At 34.1% G+C, this 25,346-nt stretch overlaps 1 protein-coding gene across 1 annotated transcript in view; it reads right to left on the bottom strand.

The window, feature by feature from the left end:
* The window catches only part of PCDH15 (protocadherin related 15), a 1,796,064-nt gene that overhangs the window by 54,602 nt on the left and 1,716,116 nt on the right, over positions 1 to 25,346 (bottom strand). The window contains exon 30 of the mRNA XM_055352068.2: positions 3,307 to 3,522. Coding sequence (XP_055208043.2) covers positions 3,307 to 3,522 — 216 coding nt within the window. The remainder of the gene's footprint in view (positions 1 to 3,306; positions 3,523 to 25,346) is intronic.

The following is a 25,346-nucleotide window of genomic DNA, read 5'->3' as shown; positions in this document are numbered from 1 at the left end:
GAAAATGAACCAGTGAAGGAGACTGAGAAGGAGTAAACAGTGAGATAGTAGGACAAGGGAGTATGGTGCGTGGTCTGAAAGCATAGTGAGGGTAATAGTCAAGCATTGCTGATGGTTCAAGTAAGATAAGGACTGGCATCATCAGTACATTTCCTAACATGGAAGTCATTGGTAGCATCGACAAGAATAGTTTGGAAGAGTGTTTGGAGAGAAAACACTCTCATGATTAGAGGGTTTAAGAGAGGGTTCAATAGTGAGAAATAAGTCAAATCTAACATAGAATTTTGCTAAAAAGAAGAACAGAAAAATGGATGGCAGCTAGAAGGTCATATAGATCAAGAGATGTTTTATAATTTTTGGAAGATAGAAAAAAAGCATTGTTGTGAGAATAATCTGATATAAGGAGGAAATTTATATTAATAATGTAGAAAAGAAATGGGAGAGCTGCTGAGGCAATGTCCTAGAGCTGGCGAGTGGGAATTGAATCTACTGCATAAGTAGAGGTACAGGCTTTAGATAAAAACAGAGAATTCATCTAAAGGAACCAGAAAGAAGGCAAAGAATGTTGGTCTAGATCCTGGAGGGTAGGTAAATTTAGTGGCAGGAGTCATAGAAGTGTCCTTCTAAATGCTGTAGTATTATTTTTCTGCGAAATAGCATGCCAGTTAATCAGGCCATAGTGAGAATGAGGACAAGGTATTGGAGAATCAGGAGCAGAGAAGATTTTCTAGGACACAGAGGCAAAATAGAGTGATTACTGACCAAAGCAAAAGCTCATTTGGAGGGTTTGTTTTAGTCATTAATTTAAATTGATACTGATGCAGGAGAACAGCGTCTGGAGGCAGGGAACCTAAGGCCAATTTGTGCTGACTTCCTAAAGCTAAATCAAAGGGAAAACACCAAGGTCTGGGGTCAGGGAATCTAAGGCCAATTCATGATAGTTTTCTAATGGTGGATTAAACAGGAAACTCCTGGGTCTGGGGGCAGGGAACCTAAACCAATTAATGCCAACTTCCTAAAGCTAAACAAACAAACAAACAAAAACACCATCTCCCCACACCCCACCTGAGTAACAAAGGATCAAAGGCTACTCTCCCTAAAACCTTCCCCCTTCCCCCATGTCTCAGATGGAAAGGGAAAGTGCCTTGGAGTGGCTGTGGGCCAAGCAGGGGCCATCCTTTCATTTGCTTAGGGCATCAATCCACTCAGGCCTTGGGTCAATTCAGCTCAGCCTTTAGCCTCAGGCCAAATCCTTCATCCAGATAAGGGGTAGCCCATAGGGACCTCAAAAGGAGTATTAAAACCCAGAAAACTTTGTAACCAGGCCCTTGAGTCACTTGCTTGAGTCCACTCCCAACCTGTGGAGAGCTTTCTTGCTTTAATAAAACCCTGCTTTCCGAGGTTGCAGTGTTGCAGTGAGCCAGGATCGCACCACTGCACTCCAGCCTGGGAGTCAGAGGGAGAGTCCGTCTCAAAAAAAATAATAATAAAATAATAAATAAATAAATGCCCACTTTCCTTGCTTTGTTCCTTTGTTTCGTTCCTGTGTTAATTTGTGTGTTTTGTTCAATTCTTTGTTCAAAACACCAACGACATGGACAATTCACACTCAAAGCCTTCCTTCATGTAACAATACTATAGCTAGGCATGGTGGTGAGTGCTTGCAGTCCTAGGTGCTAGGGAGGCTGAGGTGGGAGGATTGCTTGAGCCCAGGATTTTGAAGTTGCAATAAGCTTTGATTACACCACTGCACTTTGACCTGGGTGATAGAACCAGACCTTGTTTCTTAGCAACAACAACAAAAATGATACTAATTATAGAATTTTGTATGTTTTTGCAGACATAATCAGCATCGATATAGGTCTGGAGAAAGGAGACAGTTGGAATTAACCAAAGTGGAGGTTTTGCTAAGTGAATATGACATAGAGAAAGAAAGCAAGAAAGTTAAATTTTATATGATGTAGTGCTTATTATAATTGGTAATGCATTATAAATCCAGTAAACAAGAAAGAGAACATGAGAGGTTCTCAGGAGAGAACACAATGGAAGTTAAAATTATTAGGCTAATTGGACTGGACATCCTGGTAGGAACAAAAGAATGATGGATTTAGCTGCAATGTTAATTAAATGTTATGGACAAAGAGTGGGAGGTTTGAAATGGAGGTTATAAAGGTAATGGCAAGGTAAGCCAAGAACAGAAAGTTAAACACCACATGTTCTTATTCATACGTGGAATCTAATAAAAAGTGTTTACCGATCTTAATTTGATCAAGAACTTATGTCAAACTTAATATCTCCTATGTCAAAAGCTTCTTGGCTTAGAGTGGCCTTCATTTACTCTATTGTAGCTTTACTGTTAAAAATGAGAATGCTCCTGGAGGACTGTTTTGGCCACAGTCATGGTGATTGTGCTTCACCATTATCTAAGAAGAAAAATATTTGATCATTGATGTCTGCATGTATATGAAGGTTACGCTTGTCCAGGGAACTAAATGAGAAGAACTGTAAAAAAATGAAAATTTATGATGTAAAGAACAAAAGACAACTTATTCTTGATCTGTTTTTATGTGACAAATATTTCTAATGAATATACTTTGTATTAGATTCATCAGACAAAACTCCAAATAACCCATGCTTTCAAGTTGGTAAAGAGTCCACAGGATATATGCACTGGTGTTAAATATTTTCAATAAAAGCTAATATCAAACTTCCCTTTCAAATGATCTATCACTAAACTTCTGCACAGCCTAAATGAAAATTAGAACAGTGATATTATTGACTATAGCCAAATATAACTTAGTCGAGGCTAAACAATGTCATCATTGGGAATTTTGATAGAACAAAGAAATAAATACTATTGGAACAAAATTTGTCCCCAAACATTTTCTTTGTTTTCTCAATTACAGAACGCTGAAAGTAATTTAAACAAATAATTTCATAGTTTAATTTCTATAGTATAACTCTGTGAAGCATTTAAAATTTTTATGTAGCACTGGACAACTCTATATTAAAAATGAGCTTTGAAAACAAAATAGAAATCCAATGCTTATACCTTTGCTGTTACAATTATATTTTTTCAAATATTATAATGTTTTTCTCAAAGGTCAAGAAAAATAAACACCTTATGGTATATATGAACAATATATTTACATATTCCTAAACTATAGCAACTAACAATCTGGGTGAAACTTAATTATGTTTTTGAAAACCCGTTTTAAATTAATCTTAGAAGTTCTATAAACTGAAAATACTGACCCATGGCTAGTATTGCAGCTACTTCCCTTTCCTGAAGTTTTATCTACTTACGAGTACATCGGCTTTGCCGCTCAGTCCCTTCCCATAGTCGTCAGTTGCAATAACTTGAAACTTGAAGTAGGATCTCCTCATATTATGGAAGAGCATAGCAGTTTTGATAAGCCCTGTATATGTTTCCACTACAAATCCTTCTTTTCCCTCTTTAATTGGTGGTATTATGAGTCTGTAGGCCATGACACTATAATTGCCAGTATCTTTATCAGTAGCCTAGACGGAGGGAAAAAAAAAAAAGATTATAATTAAGCAGGAAATGATAACCCTTATGAAATGGCTTACTTTTGTTTGTAAGAATGAGGTTTCTTATGTAATAATAACACAATAAAGCCCTCCTAAATGTCTATTTTTTCTGGATATAGTTATGTAGATTAATAGACTTTGTGTCCACAGTTTCGAATGGTTGTTATTAGAATGATAATAACTGCTGAAGTATGAATAAAAGGGACATAGGTATAATTCTGTACCCTTTAACAAATTTCTCCCTACCCCTCCTTTCCTTTCACCCTTAACAGCCTCCAGTATCTTGTATTCTACACTTTATTTTTATGAGATCACCTTTTTTTTAGATTCCACATATGAATAAGAACATGTATGTGGCATTTAACTTTCTGTTCCTGGCTTATTTCATGTAACATAATGTCCTAGATAGGGAGAATATGTTCTAGTGCTCTATACCACTGTAGAATAACTATAGTTAACAATAGTATATAGTTCCAAATAGCTAGAAGAAGGATATCGAATTTTCCCAACACAAAGAAGTGATAACTGTTTGAGACGACAGATATGCTAATTACTCTGATTTGATTGCTATGCATTATACATATAGAAACATCTATGTACCCAGTAAGTAAGTACTATTATTATTTATCAATTTTAAAAATAGATTTAAAAAAAAAACAGACATAGACACTAACAGAGTCAATGAATCAAGACTTTTGGTTTACAGGTTTGTTTTACAACAGTTTGTTTGGTTTACAAACTGTGTGTGCTGATCCAAATTGGCTGAAAGATGGGATTGGTTGTTTACCTAATGTTTGTCTTGCTGTAATAGGCATACAATGTGATGGTATTTTTGATGTAGTATATAGCCTAAGGAGGATAAATATAAAAGAACGTAGTAAAATATCTCAAATGAAATAAAATAAAGTTGAGTTATAACAAATTTAGAGATGCATAAAAATATTCTAATTAATTAATGCCATAACATAATTCTCTAATTAGAGTTAGAATACTATCCGACTTCCTTTTTAATCATCCTGTATCCCAATTAAGCATATTTGTTCCTGGTGATAGGTACTTATGATCCACATATTAAAGTTTCCTACCATTTAGAATTAAAAAGGACTAACACATTGTTTAGATTTTTTTCATTTGTTTTTAAATACAGCTATGAGAATCATATATTGGGCTGGCTTTATGGTGTCTAATTAGGGGAAATTTTTTAGAATGTCTATTTCAGAACCATTTCATAGTGAAATACCTGGAAAATAAATGGTAGATAGGAGAGTTTTAGAGACTTGATAAAAGACTATATATACCTTATTCATGATACTAGATATGTAAGTTATACATTTTCATTTGTTATAACAATGATTATTATTTTTATTATCTGATTATTCTTATTTTTACCTATGCTATTATTATTAAGTATGAGTATGCATTTATGATCTGCCATCACTAAGAATTGCTAAGAATCATACAAAATACAAAATACAATCACACAAAATACCATCATACAAAAATAGTCTTATCTAATAACAATATAAAAAACTGAGGAATATATTGTTTTACTTATATAAATTAGTGATATTCAATAAAATTTTCTGAAATGATAGAAATGTTCTTAACCAGCTCTGTCTTATGCAGTAGGTACTAGCCAAATATGACAAATGAAAAGTGGTTGATGTGACAAAGAAACTGAAATTTCAATTCAATCTAATTTTAATTTAAGTTACATAATGAAAGACTACATAATAAGTAGTAAAGTTGAGACACAAATGATTAAAATAGTAAATCATAGCAAATGTGTATTAAATACAGCATCAACTTGATTTAGCTTCAAATTCTATATATATTGTGAACCATTTAAAACGTTTCCAGATAATCATATCTACTTGTTAGAAAAGGTAATTTAAACTACTCAACACAGATAATTTCACTTCAGTATCAGCTATTTCACGAATTTTCTAGGGAGTTAATATTCTCTTTTCTTTATTTTTTCTCTGTCACCCAGGCTGGAGTGCAATGGCATAAACTCAGCTCAATGAACCTTGGTCTCCCAGGTTCAAGCTAGCCTCACATGTCAGCCTCTGAGTAGCTGGGACTATAGGCACTCCACTACGCCTGGCTAATTCTTTGTAGACACAGGGTCTCGCTATGTTGCCTGGGCTGGTCTCGAACTCCTTGACTGAAGCAATCCTCCCATCTTGGCCTACCAAAGTGCTGGGATTACAGACATGAGCCACTGTGCCAAACCTAAAATTATCTTTAGAAGAGGACAAGCTCAAACTACCGGCTAATCACTTTAGATAGTTTATATGGCTTACAGCATGGCAGAGCTCAGTTTTGGTATTCGAGTAATAGTAATTAGTTATCAATGTTAGGTCACATTCTCACTTAAAGGAAAAAGAAAATGAACAAGGAAAGAAAAATAGTATCAAAATTTTTTGTACTTAAACTTTGAACCACAGGTTTATAATCACTCAACAAAGGATAGCATAGGATAGAAAAAGCATATTCCCAGCTAAAATAAGTCAAAGTCTGAGTCAAGGTATCCAAGACATTTCTTCCACATAGAATGAGCAAATTTGGGCCTAATGTCAGATCAGTCAGATTTGGTTACATATTATTCTCTCTCTTATTAACATGGATATTTCTCTGAAACGAACTTTTTATTATTAATGTAAACTTTATAAAGGAATAACAAACATGCAAAAAGTGTACAAATTATAAATGTAAAGCTCATTAAAATTTTGCAAAATACACACATCCACATGACCAGTATTTGCATCAAGAAACAAAACAAGCCTGGCATGGTGACTCATGCCTGTAATACCAACACTTTGGGAGGCTAAGGCTGGAGGATCACCTGAGCCCAGGAGCTTGAAACCAGCCTGAACAATATAGCGAAACTCTTATCTCTTGAAAAAAAAAAAATTACCCATATTCCAGAATGCACTTCATGCACTTGGAGTCACAATCTGAGACCTTCTTAAGGAAAACCACTTTCCTAATCTAACATTGTTGATTAGTTATGCCTATTTTTTAAACTTTACATTGACTGAATCATAAAATATGTTCTGTTTTCTGTCTGACTTCTTTCATTCAATTTTGCATTGTAAGATTCTAAGCCCTTATATTTAAAATAAATACTGTATAACAACACAATCACATTTGGAAAAGAAAAGGTGGTTACCATAAAATCACCACAGTGATTGCTTGGTATATTAAGCTACTTTACACAGTTCTGACTGATTAACTTCCAATTTCAGTAAGCAGGTAATTTCACTTTGCAATATTCCTAATATATTAAATTATGATAACTACAAAATAGTCATATTCCATCTTAAAAGATTAAAGTGTTTTGTTAAATGTGCCTTTCCTGAAACAAATTATCACTTAATGCAAAAGTCTGAGTGTGGAACTAGACAATTTAACTCAGAAATAACTATTTTCTTTTATGGTTTTTCATATAAATGCATTAATATTTGCAGAAAATAAGAATGAGATAAAAGTTTTTTTAAAAATCATGTTTACTGGAATTAAAAAAAAACCCTATTGTCATATGTATGTTATACAGTAAGGACTCTAATTTTTATTTCTTTGAATGAATATGATAGTCTTTGGGATCTTAGAGATCTTATTTCAGGAAATATTCATCAAAGACGATTGCCAGGATCATTAGCATATTTTTCAAATCTCCCCTCTTCCTCAAGTATGTTCAGTTGAATACTAGTAATTTAAACAGTGAATGATGAAAATTCCAATGAGTGCCATACTTAAGAGCAATTGCATGGATTTTTAATTTTTAGTCTCCCCGAAACCTCTCTTCTAAGATGTGACTCTGATTGATGTGGAGCATATGCAATACCATCATACATAGATAACAACCAAATGTTCTTTCTATAAAATCAATAACAGGATACGATATCTTTAAATACACACTGAGTCACACCAGAGATACCAATAATAAAATTCAGAGCGCAGTTTTAAATCTGGGTCAATATGTGAAAAATAAGTGAGAGTTTCAGCACAGAGTATATTGTCTCTATTTGGTGTTAAATAACTTTAAACTTACTTTTTTGGTTGTTTTTTGCATTATGTTTTGGAGTGAGGTGGACTCCAATGTCAGGTGTGACTTTGAAAAATTAATAACTCAAGACCGGGCGCGGTGGCTCACACCTGTAATCCCAGCACTTTGGGAGGCAGAGGCGGGCGGGTCACAAGGTCAGGAGATGGAGACCATCCTGGCTAACACGGTGAAACCCCGTCTCTACTAAAAATTAAAAAAAAAAAAAATTAGCTGGGCGTCGTGGCAGGCACCTGTAGTCCCAGCTACTCGGGAGGCTGAGGCAGGAGAATGGTATGAACCCGGGAGGCGGAGCTTGCAGTGAGCCAAGATCACGCCGCAGCACTCCAGCCTGGGTGACAGAGCGAGACGTCGTCTCAAAAATACAAAAAAACAAAACTAATAACTCAAAATTTCAGATTTCTTTATTCATAAAATAAAAATAAGGATGCCCAAAAATAGCATTTTAAAATTTTATATATATTCATATATATGTATGTGTGTGTGTATGTGTATATATATATATATACACAAAAACATAAATATGGCCAAGTCCAGTATAACTATTATAGTTACCTAAGTGTCATAATGGTGATTCAAAAGGTTTAACATTTTTCCATATTATGTTTGCCCATGAATATGTAAATTTATGCAATCAATTTAGACCCTTATTACTTCAGACATATTATTCACACAATTGTAACTCCCTTATAACTATTTTTCTTAATTTTCTTTTCCAGCTCTCCTTTATTGCTTCCAGTTCTTGTTTTGTTTTGTTTTGTTTTGTTTTTGAGATGGAGTTTCACTCTTGTTGCCCAGGCTGGATGGAGTGCAATGGCTCGATCTTGGCTCACTGCAACCTCCACCTCCCGGGTTCAAGCAATTCTCCTGCCTTAGCCTCCCGAGCAGCTGGGATTACAGGCACTTTGGGAGGCTGAGGCGGGCGGATCACCTGAGGTCACGAGTTCGAGACCAGCCTGACCAATATGGAGAAACCCCGTCTCTACTAAAAATATAAAATTAGCCAGGCGTGGCTTCCCCCTCATTTTTGAGGCAATTTTGCAAAACCTCTTCCTCAGTTGAAATCCATGAACTTTTGTACAGTATACACTCTACCCCTCCTTGTTGCCGAACATAATGAGGATGTTGGTATCTTGCTCTCAGTCTACCCCTTCTACTTCAACTTCCTCCTTCTTTACAAATTTCAGTATTCATTGAGATGACACATCCAGCAACTTATTTTTAAAGTATTAGGCATGAATAACATTCATCAGTCTTTGAACGACCTCACTGCATCAATTTAATTCTACAGTCACACTTTAGTCTTTTGCCTTAGCGAGATATTCCGCTTAAAGAAACACTCCATATTTAATTTATATATTAAACTTTCATGTCTAAATTCTGACCACAACTTTAATCATCATACTTAGTTAAGACCTCTTCTTTGATATCAGTGAATTTTCAGTTCTGCAAACGGCCTTTTGCTCCCATTACTTCAGGGTTTATGTCCCTTTCTGCTTTATCATAGAAGTCAGAGTTGATCACAATGTTCTCATTTCTCTCTCCTTCCACAACACCTGGATCTTTCTCCTCTTGGACCAAACTAACCATCAGTTTACTCCTGGTGACTGAAGAGGGCGTAGAGAAATTAAATAATCAGTCAGACTAGTGTTACTGTAAGTCCACGGTCTCTGAGTTTAACTGTGCCTTTGTCTATTTAGGAAATCCTTGCTATATGTAATAAGTTCTCTTTCTCACTCCAGAAGTTTGCCTTTTTCTTTAGTTCACAGATTCTTTCAGTCTTTTCTAGAGATAAGGAAGCTCTAATTCCCATAAAATTTGAGGATATCAAATGTGAGATCTCTCAGCTTTTCATCACATAACTAAAAAATTACCTATATCTGTACTTACTTTGACTACTTCCTTCAAATCTCAGAGGAGCAGCTGACACGTATCTCTCACTGAAGGTACTTATGCCTTAATCTGAATCACTCCCATCCCTTCTGCATTTAATGCTTCATCAGCTCTATTTATCTCTGTCCTTTTCACCTCTCCTCTACAGACTATAAAACACGTTATGTCTCTCTCATTAAAATGAAATGAAACTTTTCTTTTACTGAGTCCACACTTGTGACACTAGCCCCCAAACTTCCATACCTATTTTTCACAGTTAAGTTCCTCAGAAAATTTTTATAGAATCACCATCTGTAATTCCTTACTTTACAATCATGCCTTAACCGCAGCCATTTAATCTGCTAACATCAGTGACTGAGGCTGGACTCCATCTCAGATCAACAATCAGTCTGGTGTTCTTTAAATTACCAAGTCCATTTATGTTGTTTGTATAATGCTGTTGCTGCTTCCGCTGTTTGCTAACATTTATTGAACACTTACAATTTGCCAGATGGTATGTAAATACATATATTATTACATTATCTCATGACATCCTTTCCATTGAGTAGATTCCATTATTATTTTGAAGGCCAAGAAATGGAGGCACAGAGAGATTAGTAACTTGTTCATAATCACACATATGGTTGTTAGCACAGTGGGATAGGTCTCACTTTAAAGCCACTACATTCCACATGTGAGACTAAATACCAGGGATAAAATTGCAGTTTAAAAATAAAACAACAAATGTTCGATAAAATATTCTAAGAAATCTTCCTAGATCCATCAAGAAGATGGAAAGACAATAAATATGCCAGTCAAAAACAAAGTGCAATAGACTGATTATTTCTCCCCAAATTTATATGTTGAAACATAATACTCAATGTGATGTCATTTGAAGGATGGGCCTTTGCAAAGCAATTAAGTTCATGATGGCAGAGCCCCCATGAAAGGGATTGGTTCCTTTTTGAAAAGAGGCCCCGGAGACTTCCTTTGTTCCGTTTTGCCATGAGAGGACACACCAGAAACGCTGCCATCCATGAACCAGGACGGCCTCACTAGGCACTTAATCTATTAGCACCTTGATCTTGGGCTTCCCTGCCTCCAGAACTATGAGGAGAAATAAATTTGTCTTGTATATAAACTTCCAAGTCTATGGTATTCTGCTATAGAAGTCTGAATGCAAAAGTAAAGGTAAGAATATAAAAACCATAGTACTGATGGGAGCTTTCATTTAGAATTTTTTTGTTTTTTTTACTGACCTGGGTAAAATTAAAATTTAACTTGTCTTGTTTTCAGTGGCTCAGACAACAGGAGGCAAGGCCCCAAGCCTACTCATGAAAGTGAGTCTATTAAGATTCCCCTCCCCAGAAAGTTAAATTCTCACCGTAAGAGTAAAGGAGAAATTTACTTTTTCCCCTGCTACCACTGCTACTATCACCCCAAACTGCAACGAAAACTGTAAACTTAAACTTTGCTATTGAGGGGAGTGAAGAGAAAACTTCTCTGAGAATCTAGGATGAAATACAGGCCCTCATTTTAGTCTGCAGCCATTATTTGCCGGCCACCAGTTTGCCCAACTCAAGGAGAAATCATAATATTCCGGGTTGGTAAAGTCTAATAGGCCTGAACTCCACCTGAATGAACAGAAAAACCACAACCTGAGAATTTAAGAGAAATCATCTATGACTGAAAATGGCCTGGTCTCCTGCCTGACAGAAGCAGGTGCTTTTTCAAAAACCCCTCCTGCAAGCCATGCCTAAAATAGTTCTAACAAATAAAGTTCCAAAAAAGATGAAAAGTTATAATAATTATCAAAACAAACAAGAAAAAATCATAAAAAAGTCCGTTGAGATAAAAAAATCAAATTCATAACAACATAGACTTTAAATATTTGAATTAGTAGACACTGAATATAAAGCAAATATGTTTAATACGTTTCAATAATAAAGAGCTTTAAAATGCGGAATAAAAAATGAGACTCGTTGAAAAGAAATAAAAAAGTATCTTTTAGAAATAAAAAAAAATTAGAATTAAATACCCCAAGATGGGATTGTTAGCAGGTTAAGCGCAGCTGACCAGGGAATTAGTAAATGAAATGATAGGGCAAAGGAAATGACACAGAATGTTTCACAGAGCTACGAAGATGAACAACCTCAAAAAAAAAACAGTTTGAGATATGGAGTTTAGAATGAAAATTTTGGCAAATATCTAATCAGAGTTTCAGAAAGAGAGAAAGCGAGAATAGAACAGAATTTCCCAGAACTGATAAAAGATTGTTATCCACAGATATTAAGAAGCCCAATAAACTGCAAACAGGGTAAATAACAAGTAACTCACACCTAGAACCCACACGTCATATAGAAACTACAGAACCACATACTGTAACTATAATAAGTATTGTTTTCTTAATATTTTGGGAAAATTCATAGAGATATTTTAGTAATGGCATAATTCATAAATATATTCTATAATTTATTAATAGTAATAAGGAGATGTCTAACAAGTTGGGTTAAATTAATGCATAAAAATTAAAACTGACTCACTGTGGAAACACTAAATGAATACAATCTACTAAAGAATTAATATGATATTACTTTTTCCACCAATTTCTCTATAATCAAACATTTATGCTAAGTTCACAACAAAGTCATTAATATCTGGGAGAGGTGACTCTGAAAGATTTGATTCACTGACTTTTATGAGTTTCCCTTAGTGAACAAAATAAAAAAAAAGTTAGTCTAGAGTTGTTTTAAAAGAATAAAAGTCAGAAATGAATATTATAATTATACTTGCTGTAATTATATTTTAAGTGAAAGCTTAGATACAGGAAACCACTTACCCATTTCTAAGACCTCATCTGGAAATTTTAATGGATACAGATGTACAACATTAAAAGAAAATCACCAAATAATTGCCTCTATCATACAGGGGAGTAGGGGAGACCATTAATTTTCTAATAGCCTAAATAACTGTTCCCCTCTGTTGCCTAAATGAATACCATGGATGCAGAAATATTAGTGAAATAATTAGTGATGTCCTAAGAACTTTCAAACCCATTAAAGTTCAATAATGCCAAGTTTAACTTTAGCTTCTCAATTAGACCCATTTTAACATTTAATGGTATTGAAGGCTCACTTTCCCTGAAATAGAGTGAAAGTGTTTTAGAGTGTCTGGATAAAAATATTCAAATCTCACATTTCCACCTACCAAGGTCACTATGTCAAGTTTGCAAAAAGCAAAAATAACAGAGCTTTGGCAGGTTAGAACCACGTTAACTTGAGTCCTGTTTTTTTTTTTTTTTGGACACAGAGTCTTGCTCTGTCACCAGGATGGAGTGCAGTGGCATGATCTCAGCTCACTGCAACCTCCGCCTCACGGGTTCAAGCGATTCCCCTGCCCCAGCCTCCTGAGTAGCTGGGACTACAGGCGCCCACCACCAGACCCGGCTAATGTTTTGTATTTTAGGAGAGACGAAATTTCGCCATGTTGGCCACGATGGTCTTGATCTCCTGACCTCGTGATCCACCCGGCTCGGCCTCCCAAAGTGCTGGGATTACAGGCATGAGCCACCGCGCCCGGCCAACTCTTGTATTTGTAGAAACCAGAAAGAAATCTTTATTTTAAAGTCCTTAAAGACAATATACCCAGAACATGATAAAATATGAATAAGAAAAATGTCAGGTAGATTGATCTACTTTCAGGGCTATTCAAAACTTTTGCAAAAAAAAAAAAGAAGAAACAAGGAGAGAAAGTGAAAAGAAACATTTTAAATATGCAAGCTCAAGTGTTTGATTTTGCATAAGAATGTCAAACAGTGACTACAATGCAATATTAATAATTTCTAAGTTCAACATACCTATTTACTTTTTGTAGAGTTAAGTAAAAGTCTAATATAATTCTGAGAGATTGTAAAGAGTAAAATACAACTCATTGTAGAAAGCAATGTAATAATGGAAACACGCCAATGTAACAATAATACAGACATGCCATCATAGTTTGAATTACAAAGACCTTTACAGGGCTGGGTTTCAGTTAGAATTTATCAAAATTTACTCTTAATTTAAATCATGGTGCAAAAAATTACAGGATAACATCTATTTAGAAAATTAAAGAAAGAAACTAAAGAAAAGCCAAATGTTCCTTTTATTATTTTAAAAAATTATATACTAAATTCTGAACTATAGAAGGCTTGAGAGTACAAAACCAGCAGGACTTGCATTTATGTTATAATTGAAGTTTCCTTTTTTATTTTTTCCTTTCTTTTAAAAATGTTTTGTAAAATAAATATTACCCTATAAATGGTTTTGCTTTTTTCGTCATTATTGCTAATAATAAAATGATTATACCTCCCTCAGAGATGCTTTAAAATAAACTCTGAGCTAATTGTTCTAACTTTTCAACCATGTGAAAAAGAAATAAATTGTGCTCTATTATATAGACAAGTTAACAAAAGAAAACACACATGCAATTTATGCTTTTTACTTGAGAGGAAACACTAGTTTAAATGTTGGTTTGGTTTTGAATCACAAAATGCTATTAATTTTTACCGAAAATATCCACTCTTAAACAGCTTAAGTATAACTTTTACAATAATTCTGTAGTTATACATCCTAAATCCTTCAGCATTCAAAGCAAATTAAATAACATACTTGTTATTTTTGAACTTCCTGATTTTTCCTTAGTTACATTAGGTTCAATCAGTCCAAACCAAATTCAGCTGCTGCTTCTCGGCTCCCACCTTGCTGTCCCTCTTCTGACTATCATATGTGGTTCTCCTTCTGTTTTTTCTTTTTGCATAGGAAGGGCATCACCATCTATGAATTGAACTGTTCTAAAAAATTTCAGCATCCTCCCCATCGGTTTAATCTCACCTCCTGGCTCCTCCCTACTTCCAGTCCATCAGCAAGCATTCTGATTTCTACCTATACAATATTTCTCAGTTCTGTATAATACTTTAGGCCAAGCTTACACTGGCCAATTTCAGGCTCTCATCAGATCTCACTTTTAACTCTAGCGATAGCTTAAAAATTACTGATAGCTCCCACTTGCCAGAGATGAATGTTAAAACAAGTTCTTTAAATATTCTCAATCTGATTAAAGTTCATGATTCCAACTGTTTGCTTTACATTTATTCTACTTCCCAGAACCACATTATTTTTTTTTCTGAAGAATGTGTTCTTTCAGGTTTCTATTCCTTTGTATACATTGTTTGTTCTACCTTAAATGAAATGTCTTTTGTCTGCTAGGCCAAATGATGTTCACTTCTTGGCTATACTATGGCATACACACACACACACACACTTTGAATATATATATATAGACTATATATATTCTATATATATAATATATTCTATATGTAGTCTATATATAATAGACTATATATACTCTATAATATATAATATATTCTATATATAGTCTATATATATACTATACTATGGCATACACACATGTTGAATATATATATATATCTCCATATATATAAAATGTGTGTGTATGCCATAGTATAGTGTATATATATAAATATATAATATATTATAAATATGTGTGTGTGTGTGTATATATATATATATAATAAAACACTGAATAAAGGAATCAAACCTCAGCTTAAATGACCCCTTTTCTGAAGGTGTTCTTATCTCTACTAGGGAGTGCTGCTTCTACTTACATATTTTCATTGTTATGTTACATAAATGTGTGTGTATATATTAGCATTATGACACATTTTAATTTTGTGTGTCCATTATACATCAAATTTGTTTCAGTTCATATTTTTCACTGTGGTACCACGTGCAGTCAGTGGTCAAATAATATTTGGCTTAAATGTCTATAGAAGACTATCATAGTGGTTGAGACATCAATAATTAGAATTGACAGATTTGAGTTTAGTTCTACCACTTATTAGATATATGAGCTTGGGCAAGTGATTCTCTAAGGCTTTGCTCCTCATTTGTAAAATGAGGAAAATAGGACATGCTGAATAAGTTGGCTGTGAATATTCACTCGGGTGTAAAATGCAGTGCCTGGTACAAAGTAAACCTAAATCAAGGTTAGCTGTTGTTTTACTATTGCATTTACTACTGAGATCTTTGAATACTTTGTAGCTATCTTCCTTATCTCTTCTATTTGTTCTTTTTTTAAAAAATCACTTTTTGTACACTTAAATGTACCTTTCACTTTCTGCATCGTGTCACTGGCTATAAATTCTTTGGAAGCAGGACCATTTTCTGAATCGTCTTTGGATCTCATAAGTCTCATGGCCAGTAGAATGTAATTAGAAAATATTTGCTAAAGAATAAATCTGCCACTGAGGAAAGTATAGTTATTGATGTCTCTTTACTGAATGCTATATAATTTATTGATAGCAAAGCAAAAGCACTTAAATAGAAAATATTTATAATGATACAGATATAATAAGATGCTTATCAGGAGGGTGGGAGCCAAGAAGCAGTAGCTGAATTTGGTTTGGATTAATGAAGACTAATGTAACTAAGGAATAATATAGAAGTTTGGAAGTTTGAAATAACAAGTATGCTATTTAATTTGATTTGAATGCTGAAGGATTTACCATGTATACCTACAGAATTATTGTAAAAGGTATACCATTCATAAATAGTTTAAGTATAGGCATTTTTGGTAAAAATTAATAGCATTTTGTGATTCAAAACCAACATTCAAACTAATTTTTTTCTCTCAAATAGAAAGATCAAATTATACATGTGTTTTCTTTTGTTAATATGTCTATGTGCCTCAGCCTCTCGAGTACCGGGGACTACAGGTGTGCACCACCACACCTGGCTAATTTTTGTATTTTCAGTAGAGACGAGGTTTTGCCATGTTGGCCAGGCTGGTCTTTAACTCCTGGCCTCATGTGTTCCGCCTGCCTTGGCCTCCCAAAGTGCTGGGATCACAGGCTTGAGCCATCGCGGCTAGCCATAACTTTATATTCTATACTTAAAATTTGCTTCATGATAAGCTGATAAATCCTCTTTGTAATTTCTACATTTTGTATTTGTACTTTTTCATTCATTTTAAATCTTGTTCATGTAAAACAAATATTTTGTACTCCAATGCAGTGTTCAATATTAACTTGTAATTTCTGAAAATGTTACTGAGAAACCACTGGAATATTTAGAAATTCAAATTAAATAGGTGTTATGCATATTACATATAATGAAGACTTCACAGTTCATAATAAACATCTTTTTAAAAATTACATGGCCACAGATTCAACCCATGGGCCCAAAATTTGCAATAGAGCAGGAAGACTTGTATTTTAATATGCTAACAGTACAAGTCATTTGACCTAGAGATAAAACAATTTAATATTTTAAGAACACAGGGTTCACGAAGCAAACTTGAACTTACTGTAAAATGAACTTACTGTAAAATGATTTCAAATATGAATAGTGTATAAGAAGTCTATTCATCTTTTAATTTCTAAATGTAATGGAAAGTCAAAGGAAAGTAATAGCAGGGCAATTGAAAATTAAATCTGAATGTCGAATCCTCTGTAAATTCTGACAATTTTACTGCCTATCTAATAAATTTACAAACAGAAACAAAAAGCTCTATTACAAAAATTTTAAAAAAAACTTTCTTATTGCTTTTATAGTAAAAGAGTATGTCGAGGCAAATATAATTCAATTTATAAATGTTTTACCTTGGAAAATAAATTTATAATTTTCAAAATATACTGGATATAAAGGGCTATGATGAAAGTAATTATTACCAAACAAAATGCCTTTAGTATTGTTATAATGACACTAATTGTAAAGAAGACTGTAGTTATGGACTAGAATGGTGCTATTTGTACATGGGACAATAAGATCTGTCTCCTCAAATTTATATAATTGTAACATGTTAATATAAACAACCCTCAAAAAAACAGTGTCTGTCCTCAGTGTCCTTCATTTAAATTGATGGTATTTTGGAGCTCTCCCTCGTGCTCTCTCTCTCTCTGTATGTGTATGTGTGTGTGTTTAAAAACACACATATGTATATATCACATATGTATACACATGCACACATATAGTTATTTTTATATTTTATAACATGATGTATTTTGTGTCATGAGTACCAACTTACAAGTTTGCTAAAAAGAAATGGCTCCAACACCAGTAAAATTTCTGTGAAATAGTCTTGCTGGATGCAGCTATACTACCTACAATTTCAGGATTTGTTAGCCAGACCAAATACTGCATGTTCTTACTTATACGTGGGAGCTAAATAATGTGTACACCTGGACATAGAGAGTGGAATAACAGTCACTGGAGACTCAGAAAGGTGGGAGGGTGGGAGAGGGTGAGGGATGAGAAATTACCTAATGGGTACACTATTAGGGCGATGGTTACAATAAAATTGGGAATTTACCACTACACAATACATCCATATAACAAATCCACTTGTAACCCCTAAATGTATAAAAATAAAAAAAGTAAAAATAATCATTGATAAAATTTTCTTAGCTTAGGCAGCAGAAACTAATTGAGCATGACCAAAAACGTTTATGCCAATAGAGCAAAGAGAAAAATTGAGTACACATAATAAAATTTATCTTTTGACGTTCACACCTGGACTAAATTATTAGACATACATAATTTTTTATCATTGAAAAAACCCAAGCCACTATGTATTTATGTTCTTAAGAATAATATTTCTAAAATATGTATGCTAGATTACTTTTGTCTACATAAAATTATACATATTTTTAACACTTGCGATATTTTGATGTGAATTGTGGTTCACAAAATATACTGGGAACTAAGTAAAAAAATTACAACAGGTAAATGACACAGATCTGATCAGGACTGAGATGAAATATTGTGGAAGCATCCATGGTCAGAGATTGCAGTGATTTTTATCTGAAGAGTTGGCCCCAAAACAATTTACTATACAGGATGATCAACATTACAATTCCATTTTGAGATAATTTGGTAAAATGTTAATATTATGAATTGCCCACTTGCTTTTTTTTTTTTTACATGGAGTTTGGCTCTGTTGCCCAGGCTAGAGTGCAGTGGCACAATCTCAGCTCACTGCAACCTCCACCTTCTGAGTTCAAGCAATTCTCCTCTGTTGGGAGAAAAGCTGAGTGTTGGGAGAGAAGCTGATGCAGGGCTTGCATGTCTGTGAGACTTGCTGGCTCCTTGCTTCTAGCACTCCCCTTATCTCAAGCAGCCATATGTTTCTCATTCACTTGATACACTGTTTCCTTTCAACCCCCACATCCACATCACCTTTTTGTTTGTTTGGGCACCAATAAATAGCGTGGGCTCCCAGAGCTCAGGGCCTTTGCAGCTTCCACACTCGTGATGGACCCCTAGTCCCACTTTCTCTCTCAAATGTCTTTTTCTCATTCCTTTGACTCTGTGGACTTCGTCGCCCCCACTACCTGTTGTTGGGTCTGATCACCCCAACATTGCTGCCTCAGCCTCTCAAATAGCTAGGATTACAGGCACGCGCCACCACGCATGGCTAATTTTTGTATTTTTAGTAGAGATGGGGGTTTCATCATGTTGGCCAGGCTGGTCTCGAACTCCTGACCTCAAGTGATCTGCCCACCTCAGCCTCCCAAAGTGCTGGGATTACAGGTGTGAGCCACCGTGCCTGGCCCCAACTGCTATTTTTTAAAAATATGGTTATTTTTCATGAACCACTGATGGAATTGTAATACACGCATATCTCTTTGCAAAGTTATTAGAATGTATTTGTTTTTCCCTCTGTTTTTCTTTTAAAATATTCCCACATCATTTACATCTAATTATTAATGTTCTGTATTATGTGTAAAGATGAAAAATTGTAAAAATGTAAATGGCCAATAGTCTTTTATAATGTGTTTAATATATAAAATGCTTTTTGCTTCTTGCTTATTAGAAAAATACCATTAAATGTAAATGGACCAAGGAATACAAAAACTTTATAATTTTATCCATTTACAGGCATCATTAACACATTGGTGTTTGTTCCTTTTTTTCTGTGATGTACATATGTATATACATATATGTACATACACACATATACATATAGGATATTATGATCCTAGTTTACTGAAAGAATACACATATGTATACATATAAAAATATGTAAGAATACACACACATATATACACACATATGCATATACATATACATATTTGTGTGTATTCTATGTATTCATATATGTATATGTGTGTGTGTATTCTTCCAGCAAACTAGGATCATGCCATCCTATAGCTTTGTAATCCAGGCATCCCAAAGTTCTGGGATTACAGGCATGAGCCACTGTGCCCGGCCTGTTTTTGTGAAAAAAAAAAAAAAAAAAAAAAAAAAAAACTGGTTTGTTTTGATTTGATTTGGCCAACAAATAGCACTGCTCAATCTGTCTTTAACTTACTCGCCTTTGGCCAACTTGCTCTAAACCAAATTGTTCTTCAGCCAAATCTTCAGGGGCTGACACTGACAACTACTGGGGTGATTAAATGCAGGTTGAGTTTTGTACTGAAAAGGAGTAAGAGACAGAAGACTATATTTGAGGAAGATCTGGGAAATGTAAGAAATCATCTGAAAGTTGACTCAGTGTCCTGCTCTGTTTTACACCCTTTAACAAGGAGGGTATCATAAAAATTTCTTAATTCTGGTAGTTAGAAAGAATAAAAGTCATTCCATGGGTGCCATTTCTAAACCATGGAAGATTAAATTAATGACCCCAAATCACACAGTTGGTGAGCAGAACATATAGTCTTTAACTCCAAGCCCCCATGCAGAGTTCGCCAAAAAACTGATTGTACCGAGAAAAGTATGTGGTGGGCTGAAGATTATTATCAAGTTCCTTGGTTCAGAAACAGATAATACCTGTACTGAACAGATAGCTTTCATTAAAAATTACAATCTAATATTTCTCACATTTTTCCCTCTGTGTAGATACTGTTAAGTCCAGTAGGAATTAGATTAAGACAAGCAGCTTTATCTCTACACCTCTTTTTCAGGACAAAGCAGAAGACAAAACTGGCAGGACACAGAGTTGCTTGTATCCTTATTAGTGATGCTACTTCATTAAATTTCATGTCGAAAGATAATTCAATGATTCAATTGCATTTAATGCTAATCAGACCCTTATAAATGTCAGTGAGATACACATTCTCATTGTATTATTTTTCTTTTCTCATTAGTTACCCCTAATTTTCATGATGATTACTAGCATAATAGACCATTAATACTCTCAGGAGGTGGCAGAAAAGATTATGTGTCATGCTGTGATTCATTAATGCCAGAGAAAGAGCTGCTTTGTTTTTCAATATTTTATAGGTAATTCATTCTTTAATAATGAAAAATAAATTTTCTGCCTTTCAGAACTTTCTATTAATACATTTACTTTGAAAAATGGCAATGTTGACCATATCTATATACAATGGGGTATTTATGATCTCTCTATAAACATTCTTAACTTGCTGGCCTTTCCCAGGCTGGGCTTATTTTTTATATGGATTGTGCTCCCTCCTTCTAAAGAAAACTTATTTAATAAATTTCACTGCCTTTTCCATTTTTTCCTACTTTAATTAAGAGAACTTCAAGATTTATTTCCACTTAGCAGATGTACATTAATTACTATAATATAATTTCACTCCATTTTATGATATACTGTGGTATAAGGACCAAAAAACCTTCAATATGCCTTTATAAAAAAAGAAATATTCTTTTAAAAACTGTTCTCTGGACAAATTTATACTGATACTGCTTGAAGACTGTTTGAAGTGTTTCCAGCTGTGCTGTTAGGGTTTGTTTCTCAGGACTTCATGCCTGTACATATAGAGATAATTATTTATTTTGTCTTAAGCTTACCATACTCCCAGAAAGAAAAATATCAAGCTATATAGATAACCATTGACAACAAGAAAATTCTATGCAAAAATACTTTATAACATGGTGCTAAGATAATACTACTCATTTAAAACATATAAATATGCCTCACACATTTTAATCTGGTCAGTATTCATATAAGAGAACCAACTATCTCATTTAAAATATACAAGGATTTAGAAAAGTTATATTGAGTATTCCTCAGTGGAATAATATTTTCATGAAAATAATACACTAAGGTGTATCTCAAAGAGAACTCATCTAGTGACTTAATGGAGGAATCTATTATGTTGTATTCAGCTTCTTATAATTCCTTATTCTACTATTAAGAAGACAAATTAGCATTCTATACTAATGCTGAAGGTGAATTCTGGAAAGAGAGGCCCAGTATTCAGTTTTAAGGGCAAAGAAAAATGGCTGTGTGTTCAATAAAACTGTGTTTTTAATAACATGTATGCACTGTGCATGCTGTTTGAAACATTTTGATTTTGAGATTACTATTATCTTACAGGGAAAAAGAACAACTCAGGTAACATAGGTAACAACGACTATTGAGAGATCTATTGAGAGAATGTCTATTTAGAGAATGTCTAAGTTCAGAGAGAGGAACAAACCGTGCTCAGTGCTTTATGTGCATTTTCTCATTTATATTCAGATAAAATTCATTAGCTAGTGTTGTCATCACTCTGCAGACCTGTTGCTTACAGAAATTAAGAAACCTGTCCACTCCTGGTTACACAGCCGACTCATGGTTAAATAAAACCTCACATTTGTCCTTATTATGCTTTTGGAAAACAGTTAGACTTAAATATATCAAAACTTTATTTTTATAATGTCCTTTATGTATTATATTCATTAACCTTTCTTTCACAGTCTTCCTATTTAGCATACCCATAACATTTGGTTAAACTTTAATCAACATTGACTTAAATAAAATGTTCTTGTAGTAATTCCTATCATGACTTCATGTTTTTGGAGCAGGAGCTGCTAGTCGTTTCCTGCCCACATGTATGCCTCTTTTTTTTTTTTTTTTTTTTTGGCACCTTTGGGCTCAGCTGCATCTTACACTCTCATCTTAGCTCTGAACCAGAATATTGAGCCCAAAAAGAGCCCATTCTTCAAAAGAGGTTGTTTCAGTATCAACTGGTCTTGTTCTATTCAAATGTTACTTAATCTCAAAGTGAATATGTTCAGAGCTCACTGCCTTCTGGGTCTGGAAGCCACACTGTTTACTTTTTCCTATGATATTTGTTCTCTGCTGAGTGTCGAAATCCCTCCAACTGCCTTTTCTAAGATGCAGACTGTTCCCTTTCACTTATTTCTATTGCCCATTTTGGGCTCTTTATCAACGCCCTATATTATAAAACATCAGCAAGGACTGTGTCTGTGCTTACGTTTTTGAAGGATTTATGAATCTGTTTTTGACATGTTGGCATGATTACGCAATTTTTTCAGGTCCAAATGATACTATACTAGCTCATAATCCTGGATTCTGAAACCAAGACCCAAAGTAAACACATATGCTAGTTCATACTGACTTTCAATCTCCCTACCACCCTGTCTTTCAGATCCAACCTAAGGTATTTGATTATTGGCACCTCTTAGCTACTACCACCTGTAATATAGTATTTCATCTTCCTAAAACATGCATTCTTGCTATAAATGACAAGAACACTATGTGGCATTGTTTTACCAAGCATTAAATATCGAGAATTCCTTAACATTAAGTAAAGAGAAGACTAATATTTAGATGGAATAAACTATGCTAACCAATAAGAAAAATACTAGCTTATCCCCTTTTGTCAGAATTATTTTATCTTCCATGAAGAATAACTTTAACAGAAAGTTGAATAATCTTTTTCCTTTTCCTTTTAATTTCAAGCCTGTTAAACATTTTTAGAAATGTAATATACATTTCTAAAATTGTATCTCTACAGCTTCACGTTTCTTCTTTGTTTCTACAGTACTCTCATGAGAATTCAATTCTCTTCCCTGCATTTTTAGAAACTCATTAAACAGGTCGGGCACTGTGGCTCACGCCTGTAATCCCAGCACTTTGGGAGGCCGAGGCGGGCGGATCACGAGGTCAGGAGATCCAGACTATCCTAACTAACACGGGTGAAACCCCGTCTCTACTAAAAATAAAAAATTTAGCCGGGCGTGGTGGCACATGCCTGTAGTCCCAGATACTCGGGAGGCCAAGGCAGGAGAATGGCGTGAACCCGGGAGGCGTAGCTTGCAGTGAGCCAAGATCGCGCCACCGCACTCCAGCCTGGGCGACAGAACAAGACTCCGTCTCCAAAAAAAAACAAAAAACCAAAAACTAACTCCTAAAACATAAGTAATAAAAGAATATAGGATCTTCAAAAAAAAGAAAGGAGTCATTAAAAACTACAGAAATACTATAATAATTTGACATCTACTCCTTAATTTGGCAGTGCCATACACCATGGGTTGTAAGAAAGAAGAGAATATATAGTTTTAAAAATGCTATTAATACTTTTCTCCAGCCCCTAACCCAACCCACTCATGCAGTTTTTCTTCATAGAAGAAGAGATTTTGCTGGTTTGTTTAAACACAGACCAAAAATATGTTCACCTCTGCTCAATATTGTATATCTGACATTCTCTTTAAATATATCTGTAGACCAATTGGATACAAATAAACATTCCAACACTATATATATATATATATATATATGTATATATGTATATATATATTCCGTATCAGTTGTTTGGGGTTTCTTAATATTACAAATTTGTCGTACAAATTACGTAGGAGTAGAAATTCTAGGTAAGGAGATATGCATAAGTTCAGACGTAATAGATAGATAATATCAAACTTTTTCCAAAATCTTTTACTAATTTTTATCCCCTCAGCAATATCTGAGAACTTCAGTCGCTTCACAATTTGATTTTGTCGGTTTTTTTTTTTTTTTAGTCATTGTGATGAACATGTGTTGGTTTCTTGTGGTTTGTTTTCAATTCCCTAGCAGTTAAGTTATATATATATACATATATCTATATATCTATATATATACATATATCTATATATATATCTATATATATCTCCTGTGGAAATTGATAAGCTGATTCTAAACCTTATTTGGTAATGAGCACACAGAGAGAGCCAAGAGAAGCCAACAAACCTTGAAGACAAAAAAATAAGCAGAAGACTTACACTATCAGATATTATAAAACTATAGTAATTCAGATAGCAGAATGATGCAAAGACAAACAGGTCAATGAAATAGAATAAAGTATTCAGAAATAAGCCTTTACATCCATGACCATTTGACGTAGAACAGAGAGAACACGTCAGTAGAGTGGAGAAAAAAAATGGTCTCTTTAGAAAATGATGCTGGTCAATTAAATATCCACATGGGAAATCAAAAAAAAAAATCTTGACCTCCTACATCACTCCAAACACACAAAAAAATCCCATATGGACTGTAAATCTAAACATAAAATATGAAATAAAATTTTTGGAAATAAACATAAAAAAGTCATGTTTTTGTGTTACTCAAAGGGCTTTTAACAAGACAAAAAGTTGCTCAACATGAAAAAATAATAAATTGTATTAAAAGTTTCTGCTCATGAAAAAGCATAAAAAATAGGGTGAAAATGCAAGCCATACCTTGGGAGACGATATATCCAATACATATATTGAATAAAGATGTGCAATCCAGAGTATATAAAGAATTCTAAAGACTTAATGAGAAAACAAAACAAACAACAGAATGTCCAGAGAAAAATGTTAGAAAGAGACCAAAATAGTCGCCACATAAAGAGGATACAAATACTGGCAAAAAATATATAAAGAGACATTTGACTATCTTAACTACTAGGGAATGGTAAACAAAGCACAAGAAACCACCACATGTTCATCACAGTGACTAAAAAAAAAATCAGACAAAATCAAATTGTGAAGCAACTGAAGTTCTCAGATGCTGCTGAGGGGATATAAATTAGTAAAACATTTTTGAAAACAGTTTGATATTATCTATCTATTAAGTCTGA

The sequence above is a fragment of the Gorilla gorilla genome, chromosome 8, assembly GCF_029281585.2.
Source record: "Gorilla gorilla gorilla isolate KB3781 chromosome 8, NHGRI_mGorGor1-v2.1_pri, whole genome shotgun sequence".
Classification (NCBI taxonomy): domain Eukaryota; kingdom Metazoa; phylum Chordata; class Mammalia; order Primates; family Hominidae; genus Gorilla; species Gorilla gorilla.
Note: the sequence above shows the minus strand (reverse complement) of the source record. Positions and strands in the feature narration are given on the sequence as shown.